Source organism: Schistocerca cancellata, chromosome 1, assembly GCF_023864275.1.
Source record: "Schistocerca cancellata isolate TAMUIC-IGC-003103 chromosome 1, iqSchCanc2.1, whole genome shotgun sequence".
Classification (NCBI taxonomy): Eukaryota; Metazoa; Arthropoda; class Insecta; order Orthoptera; family Acrididae; genus Schistocerca; species Schistocerca cancellata.
The window spans coordinates 1,251,783,191-1,251,811,106 of NC_064626.1; the positions used below are offsets into that span (position 1 = coordinate 1,251,783,191).

General features: G+C 43.3%; 1 protein-coding gene across 1 annotated transcript in view; it reads left to right on the plus strand.

Annotated features, from left to right (window-relative positions):
- The window catches only part of LOC126094923 (Down syndrome cell adhesion molecule-like protein Dscam2), an 873,814-nt gene that overhangs the window by 201,147 nt on the left and 644,751 nt on the right, over nucleotides 1-27,916 (plus strand). The window contains exon 4 of the mRNA XM_049909573.1: nucleotides 25,820-25,962. Within this exon, the coding sequence (XP_049765530.1) occupies nucleotides 25,820-25,962 (143 nt within the window). The remainder of the gene's footprint in view (nucleotides 1-25,819; nucleotides 25,963-27,916) is intronic.

Consider the following 27,916-nt stretch of genomic DNA (forward strand, 5'->3'; position numbering starts at 1 on the left):
TAAACTAATGGAAACAGAACAATCAAACTGGGATTCGTTTCGGAAACACTCCAAAAGAGATAACTAACAGTAAACAAGTGGGTCAGGGAACAGACGTTCACCCTGCAAAAAAGCAAGCTGTAACATTACGTATTAATACCGGTCACCAGCCTATTTAGGAGTTCTAGTGTCAAGCAATGTAATAAAATAAAAGGCAGTGGGCAGCGCTAGGGCTAACTTAACCTTCCTTGACCTACCCACAAAATTCTTTCTTTATGTTTGTTCACACTACAACTCAGTAACTTAACCTTACAGATAATTGTAATACTGACTTGGAAGTTAGACAAACAAATAGTCAAAGAGATAGCAAACAATAACGTATGCCTCTCAACAACACGCACCTTACATTAATTAGATCCAGCAGTTTATAGAATCAATCACTAACACACATGAAACTATTAACAATACTAAACAGGGAAGAGTAAGAAATGATTCTGATTGAAATGAGGGGATCTGTTAACGATCATATTGTATAAAATCGTTACTTAGTACAGCGCCTCTATGCCTGTGCATTAACCAACTTGAACTAGAACAGCTAACAAAGTAAATATTTCTTTCTTATACTCGTTTTGCAGCAATTAAACAGAATGCAAATCTAACTGCACCGGATCTGAAGGAGCCTTTGCTATGCATCATTATTGGTCATGTAAAGCACAACAAACTATAATTCTTTAAATAACAAATGTGGTTTGTTAAGTAGTGTTTTTAACCTACTCAAAATATAGTTGGCTGTGCAAATGCCAACACAACATTAAATTCAAGTTCAAACACTTTCTCTTTTAATGAAGACTGATAATACTTTGTAATTCTGATCAAAGTGTATATTCAGATTAACTTTACTATTTTCAGGCAGATTTTCAAGTAAAGCAAATTATTTAAGGAAAAGACTGCAGATTGGTCTAAAAATGCACTGGAAGTGGAGTATCTCTAAGAATATAAAACTGAACTTTAAACTCTATAGCTGCATACGTTATAAAGCAACAATAACTATTTTTAAAGCTGCCAAATAAGTCTTTCCATAATAAATTATGACACTCGGAATTAAATTCACTAGGATAGGATTCCTGTTCAGGTTTGTGATTTGGGATAATCACGGGTGTAAGACAGAGTTTTTAGCAACACCACGATTATCATTAAAATCAACCAAATTTCAAAAATACCTTGTTCATTTATAGTGTGCCAAACAAGGCTGGTGGTACTGGTGGCGTAATTTGCAGTGGCTGTTAACATGGCAGCGATGCAGCCATGGCAGTACTGTTGGCCTCGCTCTGTTGCAGATATTCTTGGCGTCGTAATTATATTTTATAGGGCCAGAAAACCATGCCATGATAATAGTATCACCAAATGCAGCATCCGAGGCCCATAAATACTTCTCGTAAGCTCTTCTGTCCTCAAAACGTCAGGAATATAAGCCACAACAATCCGCTACTGCTAGTGATATGTCAACCACCGCACTGTTCACCCGAGACTCACTACCCGTCAAAAAGGACGAGTTACCACTTGCGCGCCAACCACACCTTTTAAATTCCGCCAGGTTAGTTCCATAGCTGCGGGGCTTGTCCACATCTTTTAGTTCAACCCTACGTTCCCTAATTACGGACCAAGACCTTTATAGTACATTATATAACAAGTATTCCAGTAGTTATTTAAATCTACAAGGACAGATTAAATAACAGCGTTCAAAAGTTCACATAACTGAAATACGTACACATGGTCAAGGAATTTCATGACAGATACAACACTCTACAGAAGCAACACTACAAATTGACGTAGAAATATCGATACAGATACAAAGTAGGTTGAAAATAGGTGTTACAATAAGATCATCAGTTGGACATCACAGCCTACAGTTCACAATAATGAACCATTGTCATAGGTGGAAGATGAAGTATGTGAATAGGGATATGAACCTTAGAGCTTTATATATACAGTCTGGCGACTGTCTACTGAACGAACGGTCTGTGTCACATGAAACTGGTTGGTTGGTTTGTGGAGGTTGAAGGGACCAAACCACAAAGGCCATCGGTCCCCCACATGATACTATTGAACTGTTGTGTACCAAGCAGTTGACAAACCTCGACCACCTCCTGCTTCATCCAACGCATCATATCCGTCCGCCGATAGTGTGGACAGCCACCATAGGAAGCGCTGACAACAGTGGATCACATTACTTCTCCCTTGTACGTTCAGAAATGGAAAATGCACCATGCACCACAGACAGTCACACAGTTCCACACCAACAATTAGTCGAGTTCAGTACCTGCAGTCCACGCAGTACAGGACTCTAAAGATTACCTTCCTGCTTAGGAGTTGCTGTATAGTAAACCTCAACCAGTAACAAAGTGTCTGCACTATTGCATTCAGTTATAGTGTCAAGACAAAATACTGCAAAGAGAAAGCATAATTAGTTAGAATCACCACATTAGGGCCGGCCGCAGTGGTCGTGTGGTTCTAGGCGCTGGAGTCTGGAACAGCGAGACCGCTACGGTCGCAGGTTCGAATCCTGCCTCGGGCATGGATGTGTGTGATGTCCTTAGGTTAGTTAGGTTTAACTAGTTCTACGTTCTAGGGGACTAATGACCTCAGAAGTTGAGTCCCATAGTGCTCAGAGCCATTTCAACCATTTTTGAACCACATTAGATTTAGGACATAAACTGCAACACATCAGACTGTAACAAAATTAAGTACGATTTTGTAACATACTCTTAATATGTGTTATTTGTTATTACTTATTGTATTGCCACATTTCTGTTATAGAGTAGCCTATGAAACAAGTCTTAATTAGGAAGAATGAAGTGGCTACCTTCCACGAGCTATAACAGTTTTATGCTGCAATGGGTGTTCATGCTGAATTAATAGTTTCATTCAGTTACTACATTCATGACATAAATTAAAAATGCTTCATATATACACTCCTGGAAATTGAAATAAGAACACCGTGAATTCATTGTCCCAGGAAGGGGAAACTTTATTGACACATTCCTGGGGTCAGATACATCACATGATCACACTGACAGAACCACAGGCACATAGACACAGGCAACAGAGCATGCACAATGTCGGCACTAGTACAGTGTATATCCACCTTTCGCAGCAATGCAGGCTGCTATTCTCCCATGGAGACGATCGTAGAGATGCTGGATGTAGTCCTGTGGAACGGCTTGCCATGCCATTTCCACCTGGCGCCTCAGTTGGACCAGCGTTCGTGCTGGACGTGCAGACCGCGTGAGACGACGCTTCATCCAGTCCCAAACATGCTCAATGGGCGACAGATCCGGAGATCTTGCTGGCCAGGGTAGTTGACTTACACCTTCTAGAGCACGTTGGGTGGCACGGGATACATGCGGACGTGCATTGTCCTGTTGGAACAGCAAGTTCCCTTGCCGGTCTAGGAATGGTAGAACGATGGGTTCGATGACGGTTTGGATGTACCGTGCACTATTCAGTGTCCCCTCGACGATCACCAGTGGTGTACGGCCAGTGTAGGAGATCGCTCCCCACACCATGATGCCGGGTGTTGGCCCTGTGTGCCTCGGTCGTATGCAGTCCTGATTGTGGCGCTCACCTGCACGGCGCCAAACACGCATACGACCATCATTGGCACCAAGGCAGAAGCGACTCTCATCGCTGAAGACGACACGTCTCCATTCGTCCCTCCATTCACGCCTGTCGCGACACCACTGGAGGCGGGCTGCACGATGTTGGGGCGTGAGCGGAAGACGGCCTAACGGTGTGCGGGACCGCAGCCCAGCTTCATGGAGACGGTTTCGAATGGTCCTCGCCGATACCCCAGGAGCAACAGTGTCCCTAATTTGCTGGGAAGTGGCGGTGCGGTCCCCTACGGCACTGCGTAGGATCCTACGGTCTTGGCGTGCATCCGTGCGTCGCTGCGGTCCGGTCCCAGGTCGACGGGCACGTGCACCTTCCGCCGACCACTGGCGACAACATCGATGTACTGTGGAGACCTCACGCCCCACGTGTTGAGCAATTCGGCGGTACGTCCACCCGGCCTCCCGCATGCCCACTATACGCCCTCGCTCAAAGTCCGTCAACTGCACATACGGTTCACGTCCACGCTGTAGCGGCATGCTACCAGTGTTAAAGACTGCGATGGAGCTCCGTATGCCACGGCAAACTGGCTGACACTGACGGCGGCGGTGCACAAATGCTGCGCAGCTAGCGCCATTCGACGGCCAACACCGCGGTTCCTGGTGTGTCCACTGTGCCGTGCGTGTGATAATTGCTTGTACAGCCCTCTCGCAGTGTCCGGAGCAAGTATGGTGGGTCTGACACAACGGTATCAATGTGTTCTTTTTTCCATTTCCAGGAGTGTATATTCAACGATTTAATAATCCGAAAACTCTCTGTGATTTAGTCTCTTAACTAACATTCAAAAGGGATTTTATTTTGTTGCCTCTGTATAAAAATGTACAGTATATCTTTTAAAATAAAATTCCAGTGAGATTAAAATTATTCTCAATGAAGACAGAAAAGGTTAGGATGAATTGAAAATCTGAGTGGAAAAGCAATTCTCACAATTAAACAATATCAGGCTGCAGAATATTAGTTAGGGTTGACAATACTATGCAGCAGGGTATTTTCCAAATGTGCTTGTGGCCAAAAGCGATACTGGTAGCCACAGTTGTAAATCTTTGTTAATCCCACCTTTTGAGTTCTTATGGTGATATTTCCATAGATACTTTCATCCCCCAACACCTATTTATCTAGAATTTAAATACAAATTTTCGAAGATTTAGTTTTAAAACTGTTCTAATAAACGAAATATTTTCATAAACATTTTCGTCCCCTATTTTACCCCTTCAGGGATAGCTTTTCCAAAAACACTGAAACACGTATCTTTTCCTAACCAAGAAGCCAAATTCAAATTATCTTAGATTTAACTTAAAAAATTCTTTCATAGTGAAATATTTTCACAAAAATTTCCATCCCTTAGGGGATGAATTTCGGAAAACACTAACACTTTTTTCCAATCAAAAAGACAAATATCAATTTTCATAATTGTAGCTTCGAAAATGCTTTATTAGGACTTTAGTAACGGTTTATTTTCCAAAAAAGGCGTCACCCACTATTGTTTCCCATAGTGATTGAATTTCTAAAAACGCTGAAGTTCGTACTTCAGTTTATAATTTAAATGTCAATTTTTGTAGTTTTATCTTCACACTGCCTTAATAGCGGCATATTTTCGAAAAACATTCCATCCCATACTTCACCTCCTTTGGGGTGGAATTTCGATAAATTCCTTACTAAACGATATCTACAATATAATTGCAACACCCTCTCCAAATTTCAATTTTCTATCATTAGCTGTTTGGGCTGGGTGGTGATGAGTTAATGAATCAGACAGGTCCTATTTCACTCCCTTAGGGATTGAATTACCAAAATCACTTAAACACCCTATGATTTATTTCCAACCTAGAAGCTAAATACAAATTTTCATACATTTGTTTTGAAAATGCTTTCGTGATGAAACATTTCTATAAAAATTTTCATCACCTGTTTCACCTGTTTAGGGTTTTGAATTTACAAAAACACTGAAACACGTATTTTTTATTTCTAGTCGAGAAGTTGTATACCAATTATGACAGATGTAACTTTAAAAATGCTTTAGTGGTTCTCTACTAATATCTTGTTTTTAAGATAAATTTCACCAACTATTTCACATGCCTAGGAGTTAAATTCCCAAAAATGCTGAAACACGTATTTATTTGTTTCTGGCCCAGAAATCAAATACCGATTGTCGTAGCTCTAGCTTCAAAATTGTAGTAATAGAGACATTTTTTAAAAAAAACCTTTCATCCTACATTTCACCCCCTTATAGGGGGGAATGTCAAAAATCCCTCTTAAACGACACCAACATATAATATCAACACCCTCTGCAAATTTCAAGTTTCTATCCTTAGTGGTTTGGGATGGGTGGTGATGAGTCAGTGAGTCTGTCTGTCTGGCCATTGTCTTCTATACAGGGCTATTTAAAACGAAGGAACAAATTTCAAACATTTATATCCTCCAATTTATGAAAGGTAGTTCCATAATGTCAACGCTCCTGGACATACTATAGTTTAAACACTTCGGGTAGACATTCCAATCACGGCCGCGTTAGCGCTGTTGCTTTCTTCTTTATGGAAAAAACTGTGACAGCACTGGCCTATCTAGGCATGCTTCAAAACTCGTTCTTTCCTCACCTTGAAGATGATTCAGGTGACTTCATCTTCATCGAAGATGGTGCCCCGCCTCATGTCCGACGTTATCTGAATGACACCATTCCAGGACGCTGGATTGGAAGAGGTGGGCAGAAGATGAACTTCATCGCCGGTGGCTTCCCAGGTCTCCAGAACTCACACCTTCTTTTATCTTTGGGGTTACGTAAAAGACCGCCTTTTTATCCCCCCGATGCCTGACTCCCTAGAAATTCTGCGACATCACATTGTTGAAGCTCTGAAGTCGATAACCAGAGACCGTCTCCTTCATGTATGGCAGGAAATGAGCCACCGTTTTGATATTTGTCGTGTAACACAAGATGCTCACATTTAATGCACGAAAATTTGAACTTTTCTCTTTCCAGGAACGCTGGAATTGTTTCTATCTTTTGTAGTTTGGAGGCAATAAATGTTTGAAGTCTGCTCCTTCTTTCTGAACACCCCTGTATATAAGGTTAATGGTTAAAATGGCTCTGACCACTATGGGACTTAACTTCTAAGGTCATCAGTTCCCTAGAACGTAGAACTACTTAAACCTAACTAACCTAAGTACATCACAAACATCCATGCCCGAGGCAGGATTCGAACCTGCGACCGTCGCGGTCGCGCAGTTCAAAACTGTAGTGCCTAGAGCCGCTCGGCCATCCCGGCTGGCCTATATAAGGTTAATTCATATGATAAATCTTGTTACAGTATTTCATAAATTTTTGTCTTCCTGGTAACTGGCACAGAAATGAAATGTACATTGTTGATTTTTATACACATTCTTGAGGCTTCTGTTTTTGCAACCTGTAGCATATGATTCATATAATGTAATATGTGATACAATCTTTTGGATTATCGTAGAAAACTTTTGCCCTGCCATTCAAAATGTTCCCTTTTTAAACTCCAGCCTATGGCTTGATCCTTTGCATTACACAGCCACCTCATGTTTCTAGTTGTGCAATGTGTTCTTTGTTTCCTGTACATCTCTGCCCTCGCATAACGCTGCGCAGCCTCAAATAGGGGTTCAAGCTTCTGCACACTCTCACATTTCATTTAACGCATCCCGCAATTTTCCGCTGCACGTGTCACGTTACGAGCACAGTGGCACCCGCGAGCTGCTGCTGTTCCTACACGCTTCAGGGCGCTGGCTGTGACGTCACAGTGCGGAAGGTTGGCGCGCCTTATGCTAATTAGCGGACGCAGCCAAATGTGCTGATGCATAGTTGTGCTGCGCTGGTTGCGGCACGAGCAGGGACATCGCTTCGCGCGTAATGGAGTGTCGAGATCCATCGGCCCGGAAAGTCTCCCGCGCTGGAACGATGTTGAAAGCCAGGTAACCAGACACAAGAACATGACCCGTAACAACAGCTGTAAATATGGCCTCGGAGAATATTAGATAAATTGGCTGTGCCTTTTCAAATGAATCATGCCGACTTTTGCCTTAAGCGTATTAGGGAAGTCACGGTAAACCTAACCATCGGTTAGCGGACAACGATTTCAGTCTCTGCCCTCCCAAATAACAGTGTCCTACGAGTGTCACCTCAACACCCTTCCTCTTAGAGAATTGGGGATATAACAGCTCATAAACCGTTTTCTTACAAGGTGTGCTTCATCTCTAGCCACCCCACTGCATTAAATTGTTCCTGCTGATATTATGTCACAAGTTATAGAGCAGAATGTCTCTTGCAACAAGAAAAAAAAAACCGAACTCTCGCTATTCATAATATTAGAGCCTGTAAATGGAACGTACAGTATCTACCCATATAAGCCAAAACTTGATGAGTGCTGTTATCATGCGAACACGTGACGTGGTAAGGAAAGTATATAGTGGGAGTGCAGAGAATTGGGGAATTATTCCAGAGGCGATAAAGACTGCAAATAGATAAATTCATTGACATCAGCGACTGTGAAAAATGGCAGCTTTTTATGGGCTGGCGTCTGTGAATGAGCATCTCGGAAACCGAAAGGCTACATCTACATCTACATCTACATCCATACTCCGCAAGCCACCTGACGGTGTGTGGCGGAGGGTACGTTCAGTACCTCTATCGGTTCTCCCTTCTATTCCAGTGTCGTATTGTTCGTGGAAAGAAGGATTGTCGGTATGCCTCTGTGTGGGCTCTAATCTCTCTGATTTTATCCTCATGGTCTCTTCGCGAGATATACGTAGGAGGGAGCAATTTACTGCTTGACTCTTCGGTGAAGGTATGTTCTCGAAACTTTGACAAAAGCCCGTACCGAGCTACTGAGCGTCTCTCCTGCAGAGTCTTCCACTGGAGTTTATCTATCATCTCCGTAACGCTTTCGCGATTACTAAATGATCCTGTAACGAAGCGCGCTGCTCTCCGTTGGATCTTCTCTATGTCTTGTATCAACCCTATCTGGTACGGATCCCACACTGCTGAGCAGTATTCAAGCAGTGGGCGAACAAGGGTACTGTAACCTACTTCCTTTGTTTTCCGATTGCATTTCCTTAGGATTCTTCCAATGAATCTCAGTCTGGCATCTGCTTTACCGACGATCAACATTATATGATCATTCCATTTTAAATCACTCCTAATGCGTACTCCCAGATAATTTATGGTATTAACTGCTTCCAGTTGCTGACCTGCTATTTTGTAGCTAAATGATAAAGGATCTTTCTTTCTGTGTATTCGCAGCACATTACACTTGTCTACATTGAGATTCAATTGCCATTCCCTGCACCATGCGTCAATTCGCTGCAGATCCTCCTACATTTCAGCACAATTTTCCATTGTTACAACCTCTCGATACACCACAGCATCATCTGCAAAAAGCCTCAGTGAACTTCAGATGTCATCCACCAGGTCATTTATGTATATTGTGAATAGCAACGGTCCTATGACACTCCCCTGCGGCACACCTGAAATCACTCTTACTTCGGAAGACTTCTCTCCATTGAGAATAACATGCTGCGTCCTGTTATCTAGGAACTCCTCAATCCAATCACACAATGTGCTGGCCAGGGCAGCAGTCGAACATTTTCTGTATCCAGAAAGGCCCGTACAGGACCTTACTTTGTTCATTAAACGACTGTGGGGAACTGTATCGAACGCCTTGCGGAAGTCAAGAAACACAGCATCTACCTGTGAACCCGTGTCTATGGCCCTCTGAGTCTCATGGACGAATAGCGCGAGCTGGGTTTCACATGACCGTCAAATTCGGCTGTTCAGGCGCTATTGTAGCGAGTATGTGTGGTAAAGCGGATAACGGAACCACGAATAGGCGACAAGGTGTTGGGCAACAACATCACAGAACGTGCAAGTCTAAAGCGTATAAACGAGGATATGCGGCGATTTTTGGCAGTCTTCAATCCTGGCCGCAGGCACAACTGTTTCACAATACGCCGTTCAGTGCACGTCTTTGAACATGAGGCGCCGCGCAACAGTAACCCTACGTGTTTGTTAACCCAATGACACCTTCAGTTAGGATTTCCACTGAAACGGTATAATCGAGACAGGACCGTAGATCAATGGAAACGACTGATCGGATGAATAATCTTTCTTATTATTATGAGTCGATGATTGTGTCCCCCTACGCCGTAATCCTGGCGAAGTGGCGCTCGTAACATGCTCCGTACCACGGACGCAGTACGTTGGTGGGCATAATTATGTTACGGAGGACATTCACATAGGCTTCTATGGAACCCTTGACATAATCAAAGGCACCATGACAGATGTGGACTAAGTTAATTTACTGCGGACCGTCTGCGCCCTACGACCGGCCAAGACTTCGCAATTATGGATGGTTATACAGTAGTGGAAATCAGTACAACGGCAGGGTTCCTGCGAAAGTACACTACTGGCCATTAAAATTGATACACCAAGAGGAAATTCAGGTGATAAACGGGTATTCATTACACAAATATATTATACTAGAACTGAAATGTGATTACATTTTCACGCAATTTGGGTGCATAGAACCTGGGAAATCAGTACCCAGATCAACCACCTCTGGCCGTAACAACGGCCTTGATACACCTGGACATTGAGTCAAACAGAGCTTGGATGGCGTGTACAGGTACAGCTGCAGATATAGCCTAGACACGATACCACAGTTCATCAAGAGTAGTGACTGGCGTATTGTGACGAGCCAGTTGCTCGGCCACCATTGACCAGACGTTTTCAATTGGTGAGAGATCTGGAGAATGTGCTGGCCAGGGCAGCAGTCGAACATTTTCTGTATCCACAAAGGCCCGTACAGGACCTGCAACATGCGGTCGTGCATTATCCTGCTGAAATGTAGGGTTTCGCAGGGATCGAATGAAGGGTAGAGCCACGGGTCGTAACACATCTGAAATGTAACGTCCACTGTTCAAAGTGCCGCCAATGCGACCATGAGGTGGCCGAGACGTGTAACCAATGGCACCCCATACCATCAAGCCGGGTGATACGCCAGTATGGCGATGACGAATACACGCTTCCAATGAGCGTTCACCACGATGTCGCTAAACATGGATGCGACCATCGTGATGCTGTAAACAGAACCTGGATTAATCCGAAAAAATGACGTTTTGCCATTCGTGCACCCAGGTTCGTCGTCGAGTACACCATCGCAGGCGCTTCTGTCTGTGATGCAGCGTCAAGGGTAACCGCAGCCATGGTCTTCGAGCTGATGATCCATGCTGCTGCAAACGTCGTCGAACGGTTCTTGCAGATGGTTGTTGTCTTGCAAACGTCCCCATCTGTTGACTCAGAGATAGAGACGTGGCTGCACGATCCGTTACAGCCATGCGAATAAGATGCCTGTCATCTCGAGGCCGTTGGGATCCAGCACGGCGTTCCATATTACCCTCCTGAACCCATTGATTACATATTCTGCTGACAGTCATTGGATCTCGACCAACGCGAGCAGCAATGTCGCGATACGATAAACCGCAACCGCGATAGGCTACAATCCGACCTTTACCAAAGTCGGAAACGTGATGGTACGCATTTCTCCTACTTATACGAGGCATCACAACAACGTTTCACCAGGCAACGCCGGTCAACTGCTGTTTGTGTATGAGAGATTGGTTGGAAACTTTCCTCAAATCAGCACGTTGTATGTGTCGCCAACGGCGCCAACCTCGTGTGAATGATCTGAAAAGCTAATCATTTGCATATCACAGCATCTTCTATCTGTCGCTTAAATTTCACGTCAGTAGCACGTCATTTTTTTGATGTAGCAATTTTAATGGCCAGTAGTGTAATATGCAGTTTGAATCATGCACGTATCTAATTTATTATTAGGCTACATGAAGGCTAGGGCAAGCCATCAATATCTTTCCCTTGTTATGCAGAAACCTGAACAGGTGCATTATCTTGTTTAAATGATAGATTTTGGTCCCCTCGTTTCTCATACATCCTTATCCATTCCGTCTCTAGCATCTCAGTGTACGTTTTAGAGTTCATTGTACCGTTCACTCAAGAAACGCGTGATTTTCCTTTAAAGCAGAATGCTGCCCCAATTGTAACACTTTCACCATCAAAATTTCTGCTCGTTCCTAACTGCTGCTCTGTTCCCAGATCATGCCTATCATACTGAAATCTATCCGGACCGTCTTAATTAAACTTCTTCTAATCACCGAAGATCATTTATCACATTCTCAAGTCAATGACATATGTTTTCCAGCAAACTCCAGTCTAGATTGTTTATGTTCAGGAGTTAAAGCAGGTTTCCTCAGGACGTTCTTGATAGCAAGATGTTTCCATTCGACAAAATTTGTCGTAAAAATCTGGCGACTGTAAATCAGCAAGAGTTGAGAAGGGTAACGGTTTGTAGCCCTTACTTTGCGCGACAGTAAAAGTTTTACACCTCAGATGACTTTCTTCTTTGTCCGTATTTTCCGTTCTTACCACATCGCGCGCGAATATAACAAAATTGTAGCTCACTGTAGTTGAACGGTTCAATTTCTTGGTGATTTGACGATTAGAGAGTCCCATTTCCTTCTACGCTTTTTGCTATATCATCACATGATAACTCTTGTCTGCAAGGTTATGTACAGTCGTTCTTTATGTAGATCTGTCACTAATGGTGTCTGTCTACTTTCTGCGGGAAAGTCTGGTATGCAAACACACTAACACAGCACGGAACCGACTGCTTTTAAATCGAGTTGCACACTCTACCATCTGAACTGATGATGTCTTGTTATAAAATACGATACCATTTGACGGCATTTCTCAGTATGCTGGATCTCATACTACTGCATACACACTAAGCGCAACTACTCCAATTGACAGTATTAATTTTCCTACAAATATCTATGCCTTTATGCTGATTTCCACTACTGTAGAGGCAGCATGGTTCGATATTTCTGCAGGGGACTTCCAACGGCTTGCTGGGTCGATGCCACGCCGAGCTGCTGCACTACGCCGAACGAAAGTTGGTCCGGCACGATGTTAGGAGGGATCCCGAATCTTTTGTCGCCTCATTGTATGACTCGCTTCGAAATGCCACACAACAGATCATACGAATACCGTTTCACTACATACACTCCTGGAAATTGAAATAAGAACACCGTGAATTCATTGTCCCAGGAAGGGGAAACTTTATTGACACATTCCTGGGGTCAGATACATCACATGATCACACTGACAGAACCACAGGCACATAGACACAGGCAACAGAGCATCCACAATGTCGGCACTAGTACTGTGTATATCCACCTTTCGCAGCAATGCAGGCTGCTATTCTCCCATGGAGACGATCGTAGAGATGCTGGATGTAGTCCTGTGGAACGGCTTGCCATGCCATTTCCACCTGGCGCCTCAGTTGGACCAGCGTTCGTGCTGGACGTGCAGACCGCGTGAGACGACGCTTCATCCAGTCCCAAACATGCTCAATGGGGGACAGATTCGAAGATCTTGCTGGCCAGGGTAGTTGACTTACACCTTCTAGAGCACGTTCGGTGGCACGGGATACATGCGGACGTGCATTGTCCTGTTGGAACAGCAAGTTCCCTTGCCGGTCTAGGAATGGTAGAACGATGGGTTCGATGACGGTTAGGATGTACCGTGCACTATTCAGTGTCCCCTCGACGATCACCAGTGGTGTACGGCCAGTGTAGGAGATCGCTCCCCACACCATGATGCCGGGTGTTGGCCCTGTGTGCCTCGGTCGTATGCAGTCCTGATTGTGGCGCTCACCTGCACGGCGCCAAACACGCATACGACCATCATTGGCACCAAGGCAGAAGCGACTCTCATCGCTGAAGACGACACGTCTCCATTCGTCCCTCCATTCACGCCTGTCGCGACACCACTGGAGGCGGGCTGCACGATGTTGGGGCGTGAGCGGAAGACGGCCTAACGGTGTGCGGGACCGTAGCCCAGCTTCATGGAGACGGTTGCGAATGGTCCTCGCCGATACCCCAGGAGCAACAGTGTCCCTAATTTGCTGGGAAGTGGCGGTGCGGTCCCCTACGGCACTGCGTAGGATCCTACGGTGTTGGCGTGCATCCGTGCGTCGCTGCGGTCCGGTCCCAGGTCGACGGGCACGTGCACCTTCCGCCGACCACTGGCGACAACATCGATGTACTGTGGAGACCTCACGCCCCACGTGTTGAGCAATTCGGCGGTACGTCCACCCGGCCTCCCGCATGCCCACTATACGCCCTCGCTCAAAGTCCGTCAACTGCACATACGGTTCACGTCCACGCTGTCGCGGCATGCTACCAGTGTTAAAGACTGCGATGGAGCTCCGTATGCCACGGCAAACTGGCTGACACTGACGGCGGCGGTGCACAAATGCTGCGCAGCTAGCGCCATTCGACGGCCAACACCGCGGTTCCTGGTGTGTCCGCTGTGCCGTGCGTGTGATCATTGCTTGTACAGCCCTCTCGCAGTGTCCGGAGCAAGTATGGTGGGTCTGACACACCGGTGTCAATGTGTTCTTTTTTCCATTTCCAGGAGTGTATGTTAAGCGGGGTCCACTTTGAAGTCTCTTTGCAGTGAAACAGAAAAAAGTAAATGGTACAATCAAAGAAAAACCAGTCAAGTACGGGTTGGATTCTCAATCTGAGCGTTCAGGACAAACTTAATTACGTGTGTAGACAAATCATCTATAGGTGCTGATGAGTGAATTGACAGGTATCAAAATACGTGACATAAGGGCCACTATCTTTTCACTGCATTGACTTAGAAACTTAAATGTTTTATGCCGCCAAGAGACCATAAACTTAAGTATTTGAAACAAATTTCAACTCGACACCACTACTTTTTCCTGAGAAAAAGTGTGTTAATACACTGACAGTAAAGTTACCGAGTGGAGCTCATTCTTGACCGTTCGAGGAACGGAACCTCAAAAATGTCTAAAATCTACGAAATGTCTTTTTCTTTGTCGTGCCTCCGATACCACGTTGAAGGAGCGTCCATTTACACCATCCGGCAATAATCTCTTAACATGGCAGTGTTCCATCACGGAAGTATCCTCAGGAAAGATCTGGCCACGTTCATCATTTTTGCCACCAAGTTTGGCGGAAAGAAATTCGAGTATGATAGCCAAGTCCACGTTTTTGTAACATATTACAGTGCAGGTTTTTATATGAGCCTATCATTTCATCAAAGAGTTCTTCGAAATTTTCTGTTTTGAAGTTTACCAGAAAATGATTTGAAACACCTTAAAGGAATTCACATACTGTTCCCTCTTTGACTTTTAGAAGTGGTTCAAACTTCGTCTCTTCAAAAACTTCTCTTAACTGTAATTCGATAAACAACCGTGTTTCTACCACGTCGAGCCTCCGAACTTTTGACTTAAGATAGCGAATGCTGAGCCATTTACATTTTTTAGAGCTAGAAGTAAATATTTCCTTGTCTCTACGATGGTTTACCTGCAATATTTTTCATTGCGAGAGCAAAAACTGTCTGTCGCTAAGTTTCTGAAAATAGTTTTTGTTCCTAGCATGGCTGTCTTAAAGGAAGCAACAGCTTAGCAGGATCACAGTACAGTCAACATGGCTAGAACTTTAAAACCCCACAGAACTTGAAACGTCCCCTTAGAACAATTACTATCCTTAAACTGACACACAATAATTTTAGCGCAACGCAATCTGACTATCAAAAATCCCTACAAAAGAATGGCACAGACAAACATTAACCTATACCTTTCACAAATCACTTTCCTCACAAAAATCTTCGTTACTCGAACTACTGCCATACAGCGAACGCCACTACTGCCAGCTAAATAAAAGATTCAAACTACAGAAGGCACTAACTACTGATAGGCATAGTTAGCAATTGAAAGATGATAATATAGAACAGTCATAATATATATAGTAGTTCATAATATCCAGTATTACAAATTATCAAAACTCCACCATCTCTCTCCCCACATCCACCACTGCTGGCGGCTCACCTCCAACTGCACAACGCTACGCGCTGTTCACATCCAGCTGCCGCTGCCCAACGCTACAATGGCAGACAACAATGCAAACTAGCCACAGACTGCACACAGCACAGCCAGTGATTTTCATATAGAGCGCTACGTAACGTTGCCAATAAGAAAACATAAACAGCCTACTTACATACTGCATGTATGTCGAATAGTCGGTTGGGATGTTTCTCACATCTGGATATGTTTCTTTTGCGTACAATTCCCATGAGAAACTTTCGAGAAGCGTCAAAATACGAGTATTTTATTGTAACAATTCTTGAGAGCTCAATACCCTTTTGTTTCCACAATGTCGGTGATGAAATAATGAACTGGTGTAGAGCATGTGGGTCATGAAGCGAGGCTATTTCACTACGTGAACTGCACTGTCTCTACTGCACTTTTTAAAAGTTAAAGCAAGACAGCTCACTCTGCCTTCATAAATTTTTAGATTTAGAGGAAGATTTTGAAAATGTTCGCTAGACGACACACTTTAGAATTCTGACGTTAGTAGGAATAAACAAAGGGAGTGAAAGGTGTTGTGCAGCAACAGATTGCAGCTATAAGAATGGAAGGACGTGAAAGGGAAGCATTGGTTGAGAACAGAGAGAGACAAGTTTGTAGTCTATGCCCGATTTTACTCAAGCTGTACTTTTAGCAAGCTATGAAGGAAAGAAGGAAGAAACTGTAAAACGAAATTAAAATTTTGGCGTTTGTCCACGGCACTGTACTTTTGTAACAGGTCCCAAATGGAAGCAGTTGAGTGGAGTGGATAATGTCTTAGCTTATAAGATGAATGTCAGCAAAGTAAGACAAAGGTAATAGAATGGAGTAAAATTAAATGAATCGAAATGAAACAATAAAAGTAGTTGATGATTTATGCCATTTGAGTTCAGAATAGTTGGTAATGAATAAAACACAGAATGTAATACTGAGGATGACACTGAAAAAGAGAAAAGTATTAGCATACACTGCCGGAAAAAAGATGCAACACCGTCAAGGAATGTGTTCAGTGGCACCACGGTATATGTGCATACTGAAAGGTCGTAGTATTAGTGACTCGTTTGTCACAGTCGTTTTCGATCATATGGTGCTCAGGAGGGCTGTCTGTGCATCCTGTGTTTTGACTCTACTGGCAGAAACTTCGCTGAGTTTAGAAGTGAACAGTGTTTGCATCATTTATTCCAGGGTACAACCATGCCCCACAGGCGACTGCGTACTCTTGCTGAACAGCTTCAGGACTGCGAGATGCCGGCCGCGGTGGTCTAGCGGTTCAGGCGCTCAGTCCGGAACCGCGCGACTACTACGGTCGCAGGTTAGAATCCTGCCTCGGGCGTGGATGTGTGTAATGTCCTTAGGTTAGTTAGGTTTAAGTAGTTCTACGTTCTAGGGGATTGATGACCACAGATGTTAAGTCCCATAGTGCTCAGAGCCATTTCAACCATTTTGACTGCGAGATGCTGGATGGACGTTTCGACAGATTCCTACACGTGCTGGGCAAAATTTATCTGTGGTGTGTCGCTGCCTTCAACAGTGGTCTGCGGAAAATCTCCACACTTGTAGATCATGTCTAGATGGCGGTGTAATACAGACACCCGTCAAGATCAACTCATTGTACGAGCAGCGCTGTCCCACCTACATCATACAGGGTTGAGTTCCGGCCACATGTTGCATCTGCTTTTTCATCAGGAGTCATTGAAAATTGTCTGCCTGCCAGGGGGATGAGAATCACGTGTACCTCTGCGTAAGGCTACCACTGAGCCTGTAACCTCCCCCTCACTTATCGACCTTAATGACAGTGAAAAATTAAACCGCGTGTACCTAATTGAAATTTGGGAAAAGCAATCGTCACCGAAGTTAATCTGTAGGTAAAGAGGGAGGAAAGCGTTACATTTAAATGAATGGAAAAATGCAAATGAAATTGGTGGAAATTAATTTTGAAAAGGGGTAAAGTTAATAAAGAAAGTAAATGTGCGGTCGTTACGTTAACAATTAATTGGCGCTAATTAGATATTTGAGATTTGGGTAAAATTACGGTCGCCAGTCCATGGACAACTACTACAATAACTGAAAATGAAAGATTAATGCACATATATTTAGCACTAAAAGCGTGGCAACTGAAGGTTGACACGTGTTGTGTGAAAACTGAATGTTTGTCAGAAGTAATAAATTTCGCAACACTCTGACTTAATGTAGCAAAAGAATTAATAAAACCGGAAAAATGAAAGTTAATTTGGTGACTGAAAGAAATAGTGAGCTTTGTTTCTGAAGCACTACGAAATTCAGTAAAATAAGATTAGTCTTGGGCTACCTCAACAATCATTTCAAAAGCTACTTGAATCTACGCAGTTTAGAAATAAGAGATTTAACCTTGAACTTGAGTTAAATGATTCTGAACAATTAACGATAGTAAAATTTAGTACATACCAAGCTGAGCTGCAGTCACAGGTAAGTTAAAATATGGTAACAAAACTCGCACTCTTAATTTGTGCTTGTGTAATCTAAATATTGTAGCCAGCTATGAATACCTTAACTGAACTTTGAAATTAAAGCAGTGAAATGGAATGATATTACTTTAATTCTGGCGTCTGAATTTCAACGACACTCGGGTTCATACCGGAAAAGGAAGGGACCCTGCTTGGTAATGCAATTGGGACAATGAGCAACAAATGTTCATGCTAAGTTGCTGTAATTTTAGTTATGCAAATCGAACAATTTGAAAAGCTGAGGTCTGCCATAGAGGTCTAATACTTTACATGCTTCCAGTCTTCCTTGTTGGTTGCTTTAAAGTTTGAAGCCGTCGATCGAGGAGGTGGCGACAGTCACTCATTGTCGGCCGTCGCTGTTGCAGAAGCTGGATGTTGGCGCGCCTTCTTCTCGACACTGTCACCAGGCGAAACGGGCTCTTGATGTGCGCCAGCTAATGCATCCCGTCCGCGACACCGTGTCAGAAACTATCATCGCAAGTCGATCGCAATTACATGCTGTCAAACCCCGAAAGGGCGGAAACTTATGGGAGCATCACACAACACACCTGCTCCACTGCCCTACTCCAGCCAGACTCCCTCTTCCCGCGCTCCATGCGGCAGAGTTAACACTCCCAAAGATCCTACACACTTTGGTTTTCCACACGACCTACCGATGTAATCGTTCGATAGCATAGTTTTCCCTAGACAAGACCTAGCGTAAAAATACAAATAGTATTTACAAATCAAACCAATTATACATCGACATAAAAGCATATAAAACAATAACAATATACAAAGACACAGAAATGTCATATCTTGAGGTAACAAAATAAGGAAAAATTTTATAGTACAATAGATGGAAATAGGAGGATATGCATTTCCGGCGTTACAACCCCACGACACTGGAAAGTCGAATGGCGTGTGTTTTCTGAGGTGATGAGGGTAGGTTATCTGTATGAGAGTAATGGAAGTGTATAGCGTAGACCTGGTGAACTGCGTAGTCGAGAGTGCATTCGCCCATTTCATTGGTCCCGTCCCAGACTTCATGGTGAGGCTGGTCGTCAGTTGAAACTCGTGCTCACATTAGGTGTTTCTGCAGGCTTTCTGTCCTCTATATTACTCAGGCTCTTACCCATTGCTACTACTATATCTTCGACCACAAGATGTGCTGATTCAGCAGGACAGTACACGTCCCCATACGGCTGATGTGACGCCACGTGCTCTTCGTGGTGTAGCCTACAACAACTGGTCTGGCCAACAAGAATACCAGATCTTTCTCCCGTTGAACATGTACTGGATATGAAGAATCGGGAACTCATTTGTCCCGCAGGGTCTGCAAGAGCTATTGCCGAACTGATTGCAACAAACGGCGAAAGATGCTTGGGAAAAAAAATTTATCACTGGATGCATTTGGCACTTTTATGATCGTTTGGATGTGAGAATCCACCCCTGACTTGCCGCCAGAGTTGGGTACCTCGTGTAATGATGCGACAGTTCGCGCATCCTTTATTGTGATGTGTGGGTTTCATTTCGTCTGAAAGTTTTATCGTATACTCCTACAAACATGAACTACCTGTCGCCTCACTTGACAATAAAATGAGCTTTTCCTTGATGGTATGGTATCTCCTTTCTGGCAGTGTAGAAGATAGATTTAAGTGTCAGAAAGTCCGCCTCCGGTAGTTGCGTGGTCAGCGCGACAGAATGTCAATCCTAAGGGCTCGGGTTCGATTCCCGGCTGGATCGGAGCTTTCCTCCGCTCAGGGACTGTGTGTTGTGTTGTCCTAATCATCATCATTTCATCCCCATCGACGCGCAAGTCACCGAAGTGGCGTCAAATCGAAAGACTAGGACCCAGCGAACGGTCTACCCGACGGGAGGCCCTAGTAACACGACATTTACATTTCATTTAGTGTTAGAAAGTCTTTTCTGAAGGAAATTTTGCGGAGCGTAGCCTCGTTCGGAAGTAAAATGTGGACATAAACAGTTCGGGCAGGACAAGGTCAGGAGATCGGATAACTAATGAGGAGGTACTGAATGGAACTGGAAAGAACAGAAATTTATGGCACATCTTGACTAAAGGAAGAGATCTGCTGGGTGACACATCCTGAGGGATCAACAAATCGTCACTCAAGTAATGGAGGATAGTTTAAGAGATAAAAACTGCAGATCGAGGTCAAGGTTTACTACAGTAGGAGGTTTTAATGGATGCAGTTATGCAGAGAACAGAAAGCTATCTTGTGCAAGATTATCGTGGGGACCGGCATCAAATCTCTCTTCGGAATGAATAAAGGCTCTGCTGCCAGTTGCTTATACATGCTACTCTGTGAATGACAGCGTAATTACAGGCAGTTGGAGCTAATATGCGAATTTTAACGTTAGTTTCGTATTCAGTGGCATGACGTTAATAACATTCGCTTCTTTCATTTCCGTATCATCTTATGCGTTGAGCAGTGTGATTAATAACGAGCTGATACGTTTCTTGCATCAGCTCCAGCAGAGTACCTGCTGTTGCGTTGATCTGCCATCACTTCTGTTTGCCGCTGTGTGGCAGAGCTCCAGGGGCAGATTTCTCCTGAGGATGGGTGCTGTGGAGGCTGTGCACACAGCGAGCGATGTGTCCCTCCTGACCCCAGGGGTCGCGACCTGCGGGGATAGTGAGAACAGGCGGGGCCGAGGGTCACACTAGATTGTCGTTTACCGGGGTGCAGAGCGTGCACGTATTACGGAGCCTCCCACAGGATATGAAGCGGAGAAAACGATGGCGGGTGAGCGGTTGGGGGGGGGGGGGGAAGGTTCTTAGGAAGGTGTGCGTAGGAGGAGGGCAATGGCCGGCCTTCGCCTCAGACGACGTTGCAAGACTCTCTCTCTCTCTCTCTCTCTCTCTCTCTCTTTGTCTCTCTCTCCTCTCGTCTTTCGCGACGTCTACTGCTTCCGGTGAGCTTGTCTTCCGTTTCGCCACTCAGGGATTAGTGCCTTCTTTACGCTAAGCTTCCTCCCTTCACAGCCTCTTTCCTACACGATGCCCGTTCAAAAAATAACAGTACCTTATCTTTCAGCAGGACCGAAGCGCATTAGCGCCTTGCTATTGGCGTCACTGCATCCGTAACAACTTTACGAGTAACCACACTTCAGATACATGGTTCATCTTAAGAGCTGTTGTTATTTGAGCTAAAGACTTAAACGTCGTGGTGGAAATATTTGTAACGCCTAAAACATGAGGCCAACAGTGCAACGTGAAATTTTACCTGAAGGTGAACAAAACGTTAATTGGCACCTGTGAAATTGTGGAGGTATATCTAACGTCAGTGACGTAGGCCTGTACTTATGCGGATGTATCCGAAGACATTTCTAGAAAACGTGAATGTCCAGTAACTTGTTTCTAATTGCTTGGGAACTATCGTTGTCCCAGCATCAATGAAAAATCTCTGCTAAAAGGGAAGCAATTTCCTTCGCATAGTCAGCATAGAAACGTATAGGTATCTTACAAGATCCAGATGACTTTACTTTGTTGATTTTTTCAATGGTATATTCTTTTTCTTTGTCTTCATCCTAGCATTTTAAACTAGATTTGACTTCTTACAATGTTGGAATGTCATTATTCCAGGTCGGCCACGTATTCTTGGCTGTATTTTCTGCTTAGAGTGTGTCCCGTGCTCACTTTAATGTTTTTCACTGTGTGAATATTAGGCCACAGTTAGAGGTGCCGCTCAGAAAGTGGTGAAACACCTAACATGACCACCTGTGTTAAACTCGAGGAAAAAAGTTCCGTTACATGTAGCCTCGAACACATCATTCGCGATACTGTTTAACACTTCTCTTCCTTACATTTACTTCTCAAGGTTAATCGTGGGATGCTGGTGAACAGTAACAACCGTACTACAGTCATAACACCAAGAAAATGTCATGCTTCTCTCAATAATTTGGAGGCATTGTATACCAAATACTAACTTTTAGTTAACCACAACTGACAAACAAATATTGGATTCTTATAAATAACCTTTTAGCATTCGAGATCAAAAAAGTTATTTGTAATCATTGTCAACTATTTTCAGCTTAAACATCTAGCCACCTTTACATCTGAAATTTCATATAAATATGCAAATGAGCGAGAGCAGTGCGGCACAAGCTATCATTACAACAAACATAACGCAAAGTCGGCACATACCAAATATGGCAAACATTGCTGTGTCTAATCACCAGGCCGGTTATCATCAATAAAATACATACTTTGCCCGCCTGTTTGTGATGAGCGCTCTTCATATGTGGTTAATAGTTGATACAATGTTACTGTAGAATATTTAGGATGATCTCATGTCTTTTCGTATGGATGATACGTTGTCAATCTTTGAAATGATATATTGCAACATTACGTCATATTTTGTTTTCGGATTGTAAAGTTTTTGATTGGTATTTGTATAAACATTCATCTAACTGTACAGGCGCAAAATGATTCAGCTATAAATGTTCTTATGCACAAGTATGTATTTTATTGACGAAAATGTATCTCCTACCAGCTTGGTGATTAGACACAGAATTGCTTGCCTTATTTTATATTTACTGACTCTACTTAACCTTTGTTATAATGACAGTTTGTGTCACAATACTCTCCTACCCGTGCAGTTCTTATAAAATTTCGGAAGTGAAGATGGCTAGCTAATTTACCCTGAACTAGTTATCAATGAAAGCAGGTGTTGACAGATTTCAAAATTACCGAACTATCAGCTTAATAAGTCACGGCTGCAAAATACTAACGTAAATTATTTACAGACGAATGGAGAAACTGGTAGAAGGCAAACTCGGGGAAGATCAGTTTGGATTCCGTAGAAATATTGGAACACGTGAGGCAATACTGACCCTACGACTTATCTTAGAAGATAGATTAACGAAAGACAAACCTACGTTTCTAGCATTTGCAGACTTAGAGAAAGCCTTTGACAACGTTGACTGGAATACTCTCTTTCAAATTCTGAAGGTGGCAGGGGTAAAATACAGGGAGCGAAAGGTTATTTACAATTTGTACAGAAAGCAGATGGCAGTTATAAGAGTCGAGGCGTTTGAAAGGGAAGCAGTGATTGGGAAGGGAGTGAGACAGGGTTGTAGCCTCTCCCCGATGTTATTCAATCTGTATATTGAGCAAGCAGTAAAGCAAACAAAAGAAAAATTCAGAGTAGGTATTAAAACCCATGGAGAAGAAATAAAAACTGTGAGATTCGCCGATGACATTGTAATTCTGTCAGAGACAGCAAACGACTTGGAAGAGCGGTTGAACTGAATGGACAGTGTCTTGAAAGGAGCATATAAGATGAAAATCAACCAAATGAAAACGAGGATAATGGAATGTAGTCGAATTAAGTCGGGTGATGCCGAGGGAATTAGATTATGAAATGAGACACTTAAAGTAGTAAAGGAGTTTTGCTATTTGGGGAGCAAAACACTGATAATGGTCGAAGTAGAGAGGATATAAAATGTAGACTGGCAATGGCAAGGAAAGCATTTCTGAAGAAGAGAAATTTGCTAACATCGAGTATAGATTTAAGTGTCAGGAAGTCGTTTCTGTAAGTATTTGTATGGAGTGTAGCCATATATAGAAGTGAAACATGGACGATACATAGTTTGGACAAGAAGAGAATAGAAGCTTTCGAAATGTGGTGCTACAGAACAATGCTGAAGATTGTATGGGTAGATCACATAACTAATGAGGAAGTATTGAATAGAATTGGGGAGAAGAGGAGCTTGTGGCACAACTTGACTAGAAGAAGGGATCGGTTGGTAAGACATGTTCTGAGGCATCAAGGTATCACCAATTTAGTATTGGAGGGCAGCGTGGAGGTTAAAAATCGTAGAGGGAGACCAAGAGATGAATACACTAAACAAATTCAGAAGGATGTAGGTTGCAGTAGGTACTGTGGGATGAGGAAGCTTGCACAGGATAAAGTCGCATGGAGAGCTGCAACAAACCAATCTCAAGACTGAAGACCACAACAACAGTTATCAATGATTATAAATAGTTTATACGATCAAGACCAATAAAGTATTATTTATAAGAATCCAATAACTGTTAACATTCATAGATCACTTATCTCCGACCTGACTTTGTCGAAAAATCACAGAAATATTTTATACTGTAAACAAGGACAAGAGTGCATTAGACTCGATCTAATGTTTCCACAGGTAAACAAAGAATACATGTAGATCAAAAGTCACGACATAAATGTCTTTCGACGTTTATAAAGTAACATCCGAGCTAGAGAACTACAAGCACGTAGAAGTGACGGTAGAACATTACAAAGTGTTAATTAGCCTCTTACTTAACCTTCCGGTTTCTGAATACAACTTGAATCCTCCTGTCAATATTTAATATTTGCCCAATAACAATTCAGAAACTCATATTTATGCATTAATACATGAAGTTGTTATATTTCGTTGAATGGCAGTTCACAAACCAAGTAAATGAAATGTCAAGTAGCCACCGTTTCGAAGCTCTCGAGATGACGGTAAGTATGTGATCCGAACATAATTTATCAACCCACTGAATGATTCTTTGTGAACATCTGATATGAACAGAAATGGTTTAATTGAAAAAGCTGTTTTGGATTCCAATATCTGATGAAATTAGTAATTTAGTTAATTTATGAAAGATACAAATTTGAAATAAAGATGCGCGATTCAGATTAACATTATAATTACTATTGTGTTTCAAAAACTCTTACCTAATTACACGAACCACGTACTACTCTCACTGCAGCCGTACAAGGACCAGTTCGTTAACATACGTTTGAAAAGTCATAGAAAACGTAAAACCAATTTGGTGGATGAGATATCGGCTTGCTCAACTCGATCACGAACTAAAACTAAGAAGTTAAGAAAACGGAATCCGCCCCACTTTGATCGGAACTGCGAGTGCCACTCGGCGGCACATTCTATAACACTGTCAAGTTCCAATACAGCTCGTCTGCTCGTAAAGAAACATATCACCTTCTGTTGCAGAGTATGTGCATCGACAGGAACTGTACATGCTTCATATTATCACCTCATCAATACAAGCGCACTGCTGCTTTTATGCAGTCACAGTCACACTCCGTACCACACTATATCACTCCCGAGAAAACAAGCCTTCCTTTCAGAGCAGCTCAAAAGGAACAGCTTGAAGCAGAACGTCTTGTTTTCCTTAAAAACGAGATATGTGTGGCTGTGACCCCTCGCTGGGCATCGGCTGAAGGCACACTCGCCTAAAAGATCACGGGCAGATACAGCGCTGCACCCGAAACAGCCATGGATATGCGGAAGTCGGTCAGCGTGCCACAGATACAATAGCAAAGATTGCTCGTGAGATGAAGCTACGTAGAAACAGAATATATGGAAGACGGCCGATCATAAAGAACGCCTTTCAATGCGTCACTGTAGACTGCTGAAAGTTGGATGGGTAGATCCAAAGTTCTTGTAGTGAATTTGAGAGAAATTTACGGGAGAGCTAGCCTAAAGGACAGGCATAATGGAGCCGTCAGTCTGACAAAAGATAACGAAAAATATACATGGCGAGCAGGGATAGACTAGGGTTAGCAGTTAGAAATGGATGTAAGTTGTAGTTTAACACAAAGAAGCAGAGGGTCCGCGAGACACACTTGTATATAGAGCTGCATCGAACTGAGAATCAAAAGCACACCATCAAAGCGTATAAAACAAGTCTAGGAGTTGGACTAAAAGTGTTTTTTCCTCAGAGTATCCTCTTTCATTCTGCAGACAACCTCTGGGCAACGGCACTCTGTACTTCCCGCCGTTCCGGGCGGAGGACTACCGGGAGCAAGTGCACTCCGCCACGTACCGCTGCCGAGCGTCCAACCTGGGAGGAGCAGTCCTCAGCAGGGACGTCATGGTCCGCGCTGGTGAGTACCGCACAAGCTTCCCGCTCTCTCCACCAACAGCAGCTGCCGCGTCTCGAAACTGGAAATTATCAGCAGACCAGTTAACCGGCGGTTAGCTCCTGTTATCTGCGGTACTTGGAACCGTAGAGGGTGATGAGCAAGTCGTGGGCCGGCCGGTAGAAACGAACAGGGACTGCGGTCATATGACAGCAACAGAGCAGGACAGAACGGTGCAAATTACCTCGTAGTGTGCTCCGAATAGCGATCAACAGATTAAAGTAAAAACAAGCGTGGCGGCTGCTCTTTCTGAATGTCCAAAATAACAGACACCACACACATAAACACACACACACACAATATATAATGAAGAGGATTGTTGCTACTCACCATAAAGCGAAGATGCTGAGTCGCAGATAGGCGCAACAAAAAGACATTCAGAAAGTGAGTTTTCGACCAACAAGGGGTCGTCGAAAACACACACACACAAATACACAAACAGTCTCTGACTTTTAACATTATTTTCGTTGCGCCTCTTTTCGACTCAGCATCTCCACTATATGGTGAGTAAAAAACCACAAAGAACGAAACTTGTCTAGCTTGAAAAAAATGGTCCAACTAAAACATTCATATTTCTTTACGTACTACACGAATATGTAATAAAAAATGGGGGTCCCTATTTAAAAAACGCAGTTTTTTCTAAGGGGACATTGCATATGAATGAGTTACTGTGCTGATAACCCCTTACGTTATTTGAACGTACTCAGACATTTCGCTCTTTACTTATTCTGATCAACACTAAACTGACACACAATATTTTTAGCGCAACGCAATCTGAGTTTCAAAAATCCCTACAAAAGAATGGCCCTGACTAACATTAACCTATACGTTTCACAAACCACTTACCTCACAAAAATCTTCGTTACTCGAACTACTGCAATACAGCGAGCGCCACTACTGCCAGTTAAATAAAAGATTCAAACTACTGAAGGCACTAACTACTGATAGGCATAGTTAGCAAATGAAAGATTTTGATAGAGAACAAACAATGTATTCACCTTAATAGTGTTCGAAGGTCATAATATATATAGCAGTTCATGACATCCAGTGTTACATATTTCAAAACTCCGCCATTTCTTCCCTACATCCACCATTGCTGGCGGCTCACCTCCAACTGCGCAACGCTACGCGCTGTTAACATCCAGCTGCCCAACACTACAATGGCCAACAACAATGCAAACCAGCCACAGATTGCACACAGCACAGCCAGTGATTTTCAGAGCGCTACATAGCGTTACCAATATAAAAACCTAAACAGCCTACTTACAACCTGAAGACACTTAAACTACAAGCGTCAGATAATTTGGTTAGCTTTGACGTTGTATATTTATTTACGAAAGTACCTGTGCAGGATTCGTCAGAGCTTATCAGCAGCCAGTTCGAGAAAGTCATTGCGGCATTATTTAACCATGTGCTTACCTTAACTTATTTCGTATTCAATGACCAGTATTTTGAACAAGTGAACATTGTCGCCATGGGAAGTCCTCTGTCTCGCATGGAAGACTTTGAGGAAAAAGCACTGCAGTCGGCAAGTCTCAAACCTTCCTGTTTCTGGCGGTATGTAGACGATACCTTTGTGGTGTGGTCTCACGGAATAGAGACATTACCTGTGTTTCTCCGGCATCGGGACGTCGCTCCATCCTAATACACAATTCACAATGGAAATGGAAAAGGATGGCATTCTACCATTCCTGGACGTCATATCCAGAAGAGAAGCTGGTGGTACGCTGGAACACAACGTCTATCGCAATCCAACTCATACGCAGCTATATTTGCAGGTCACAAGTAGTCATCACCCCATGCAACGCGGTATTGTCTAACGCTGTTTGGTGTACAGAGCACATGTGGTCTCGGACGCCGACAGCTACAGCTACAACACCTAAGAACCGTATTCCAACAGAATGGCTATTCAGATAGG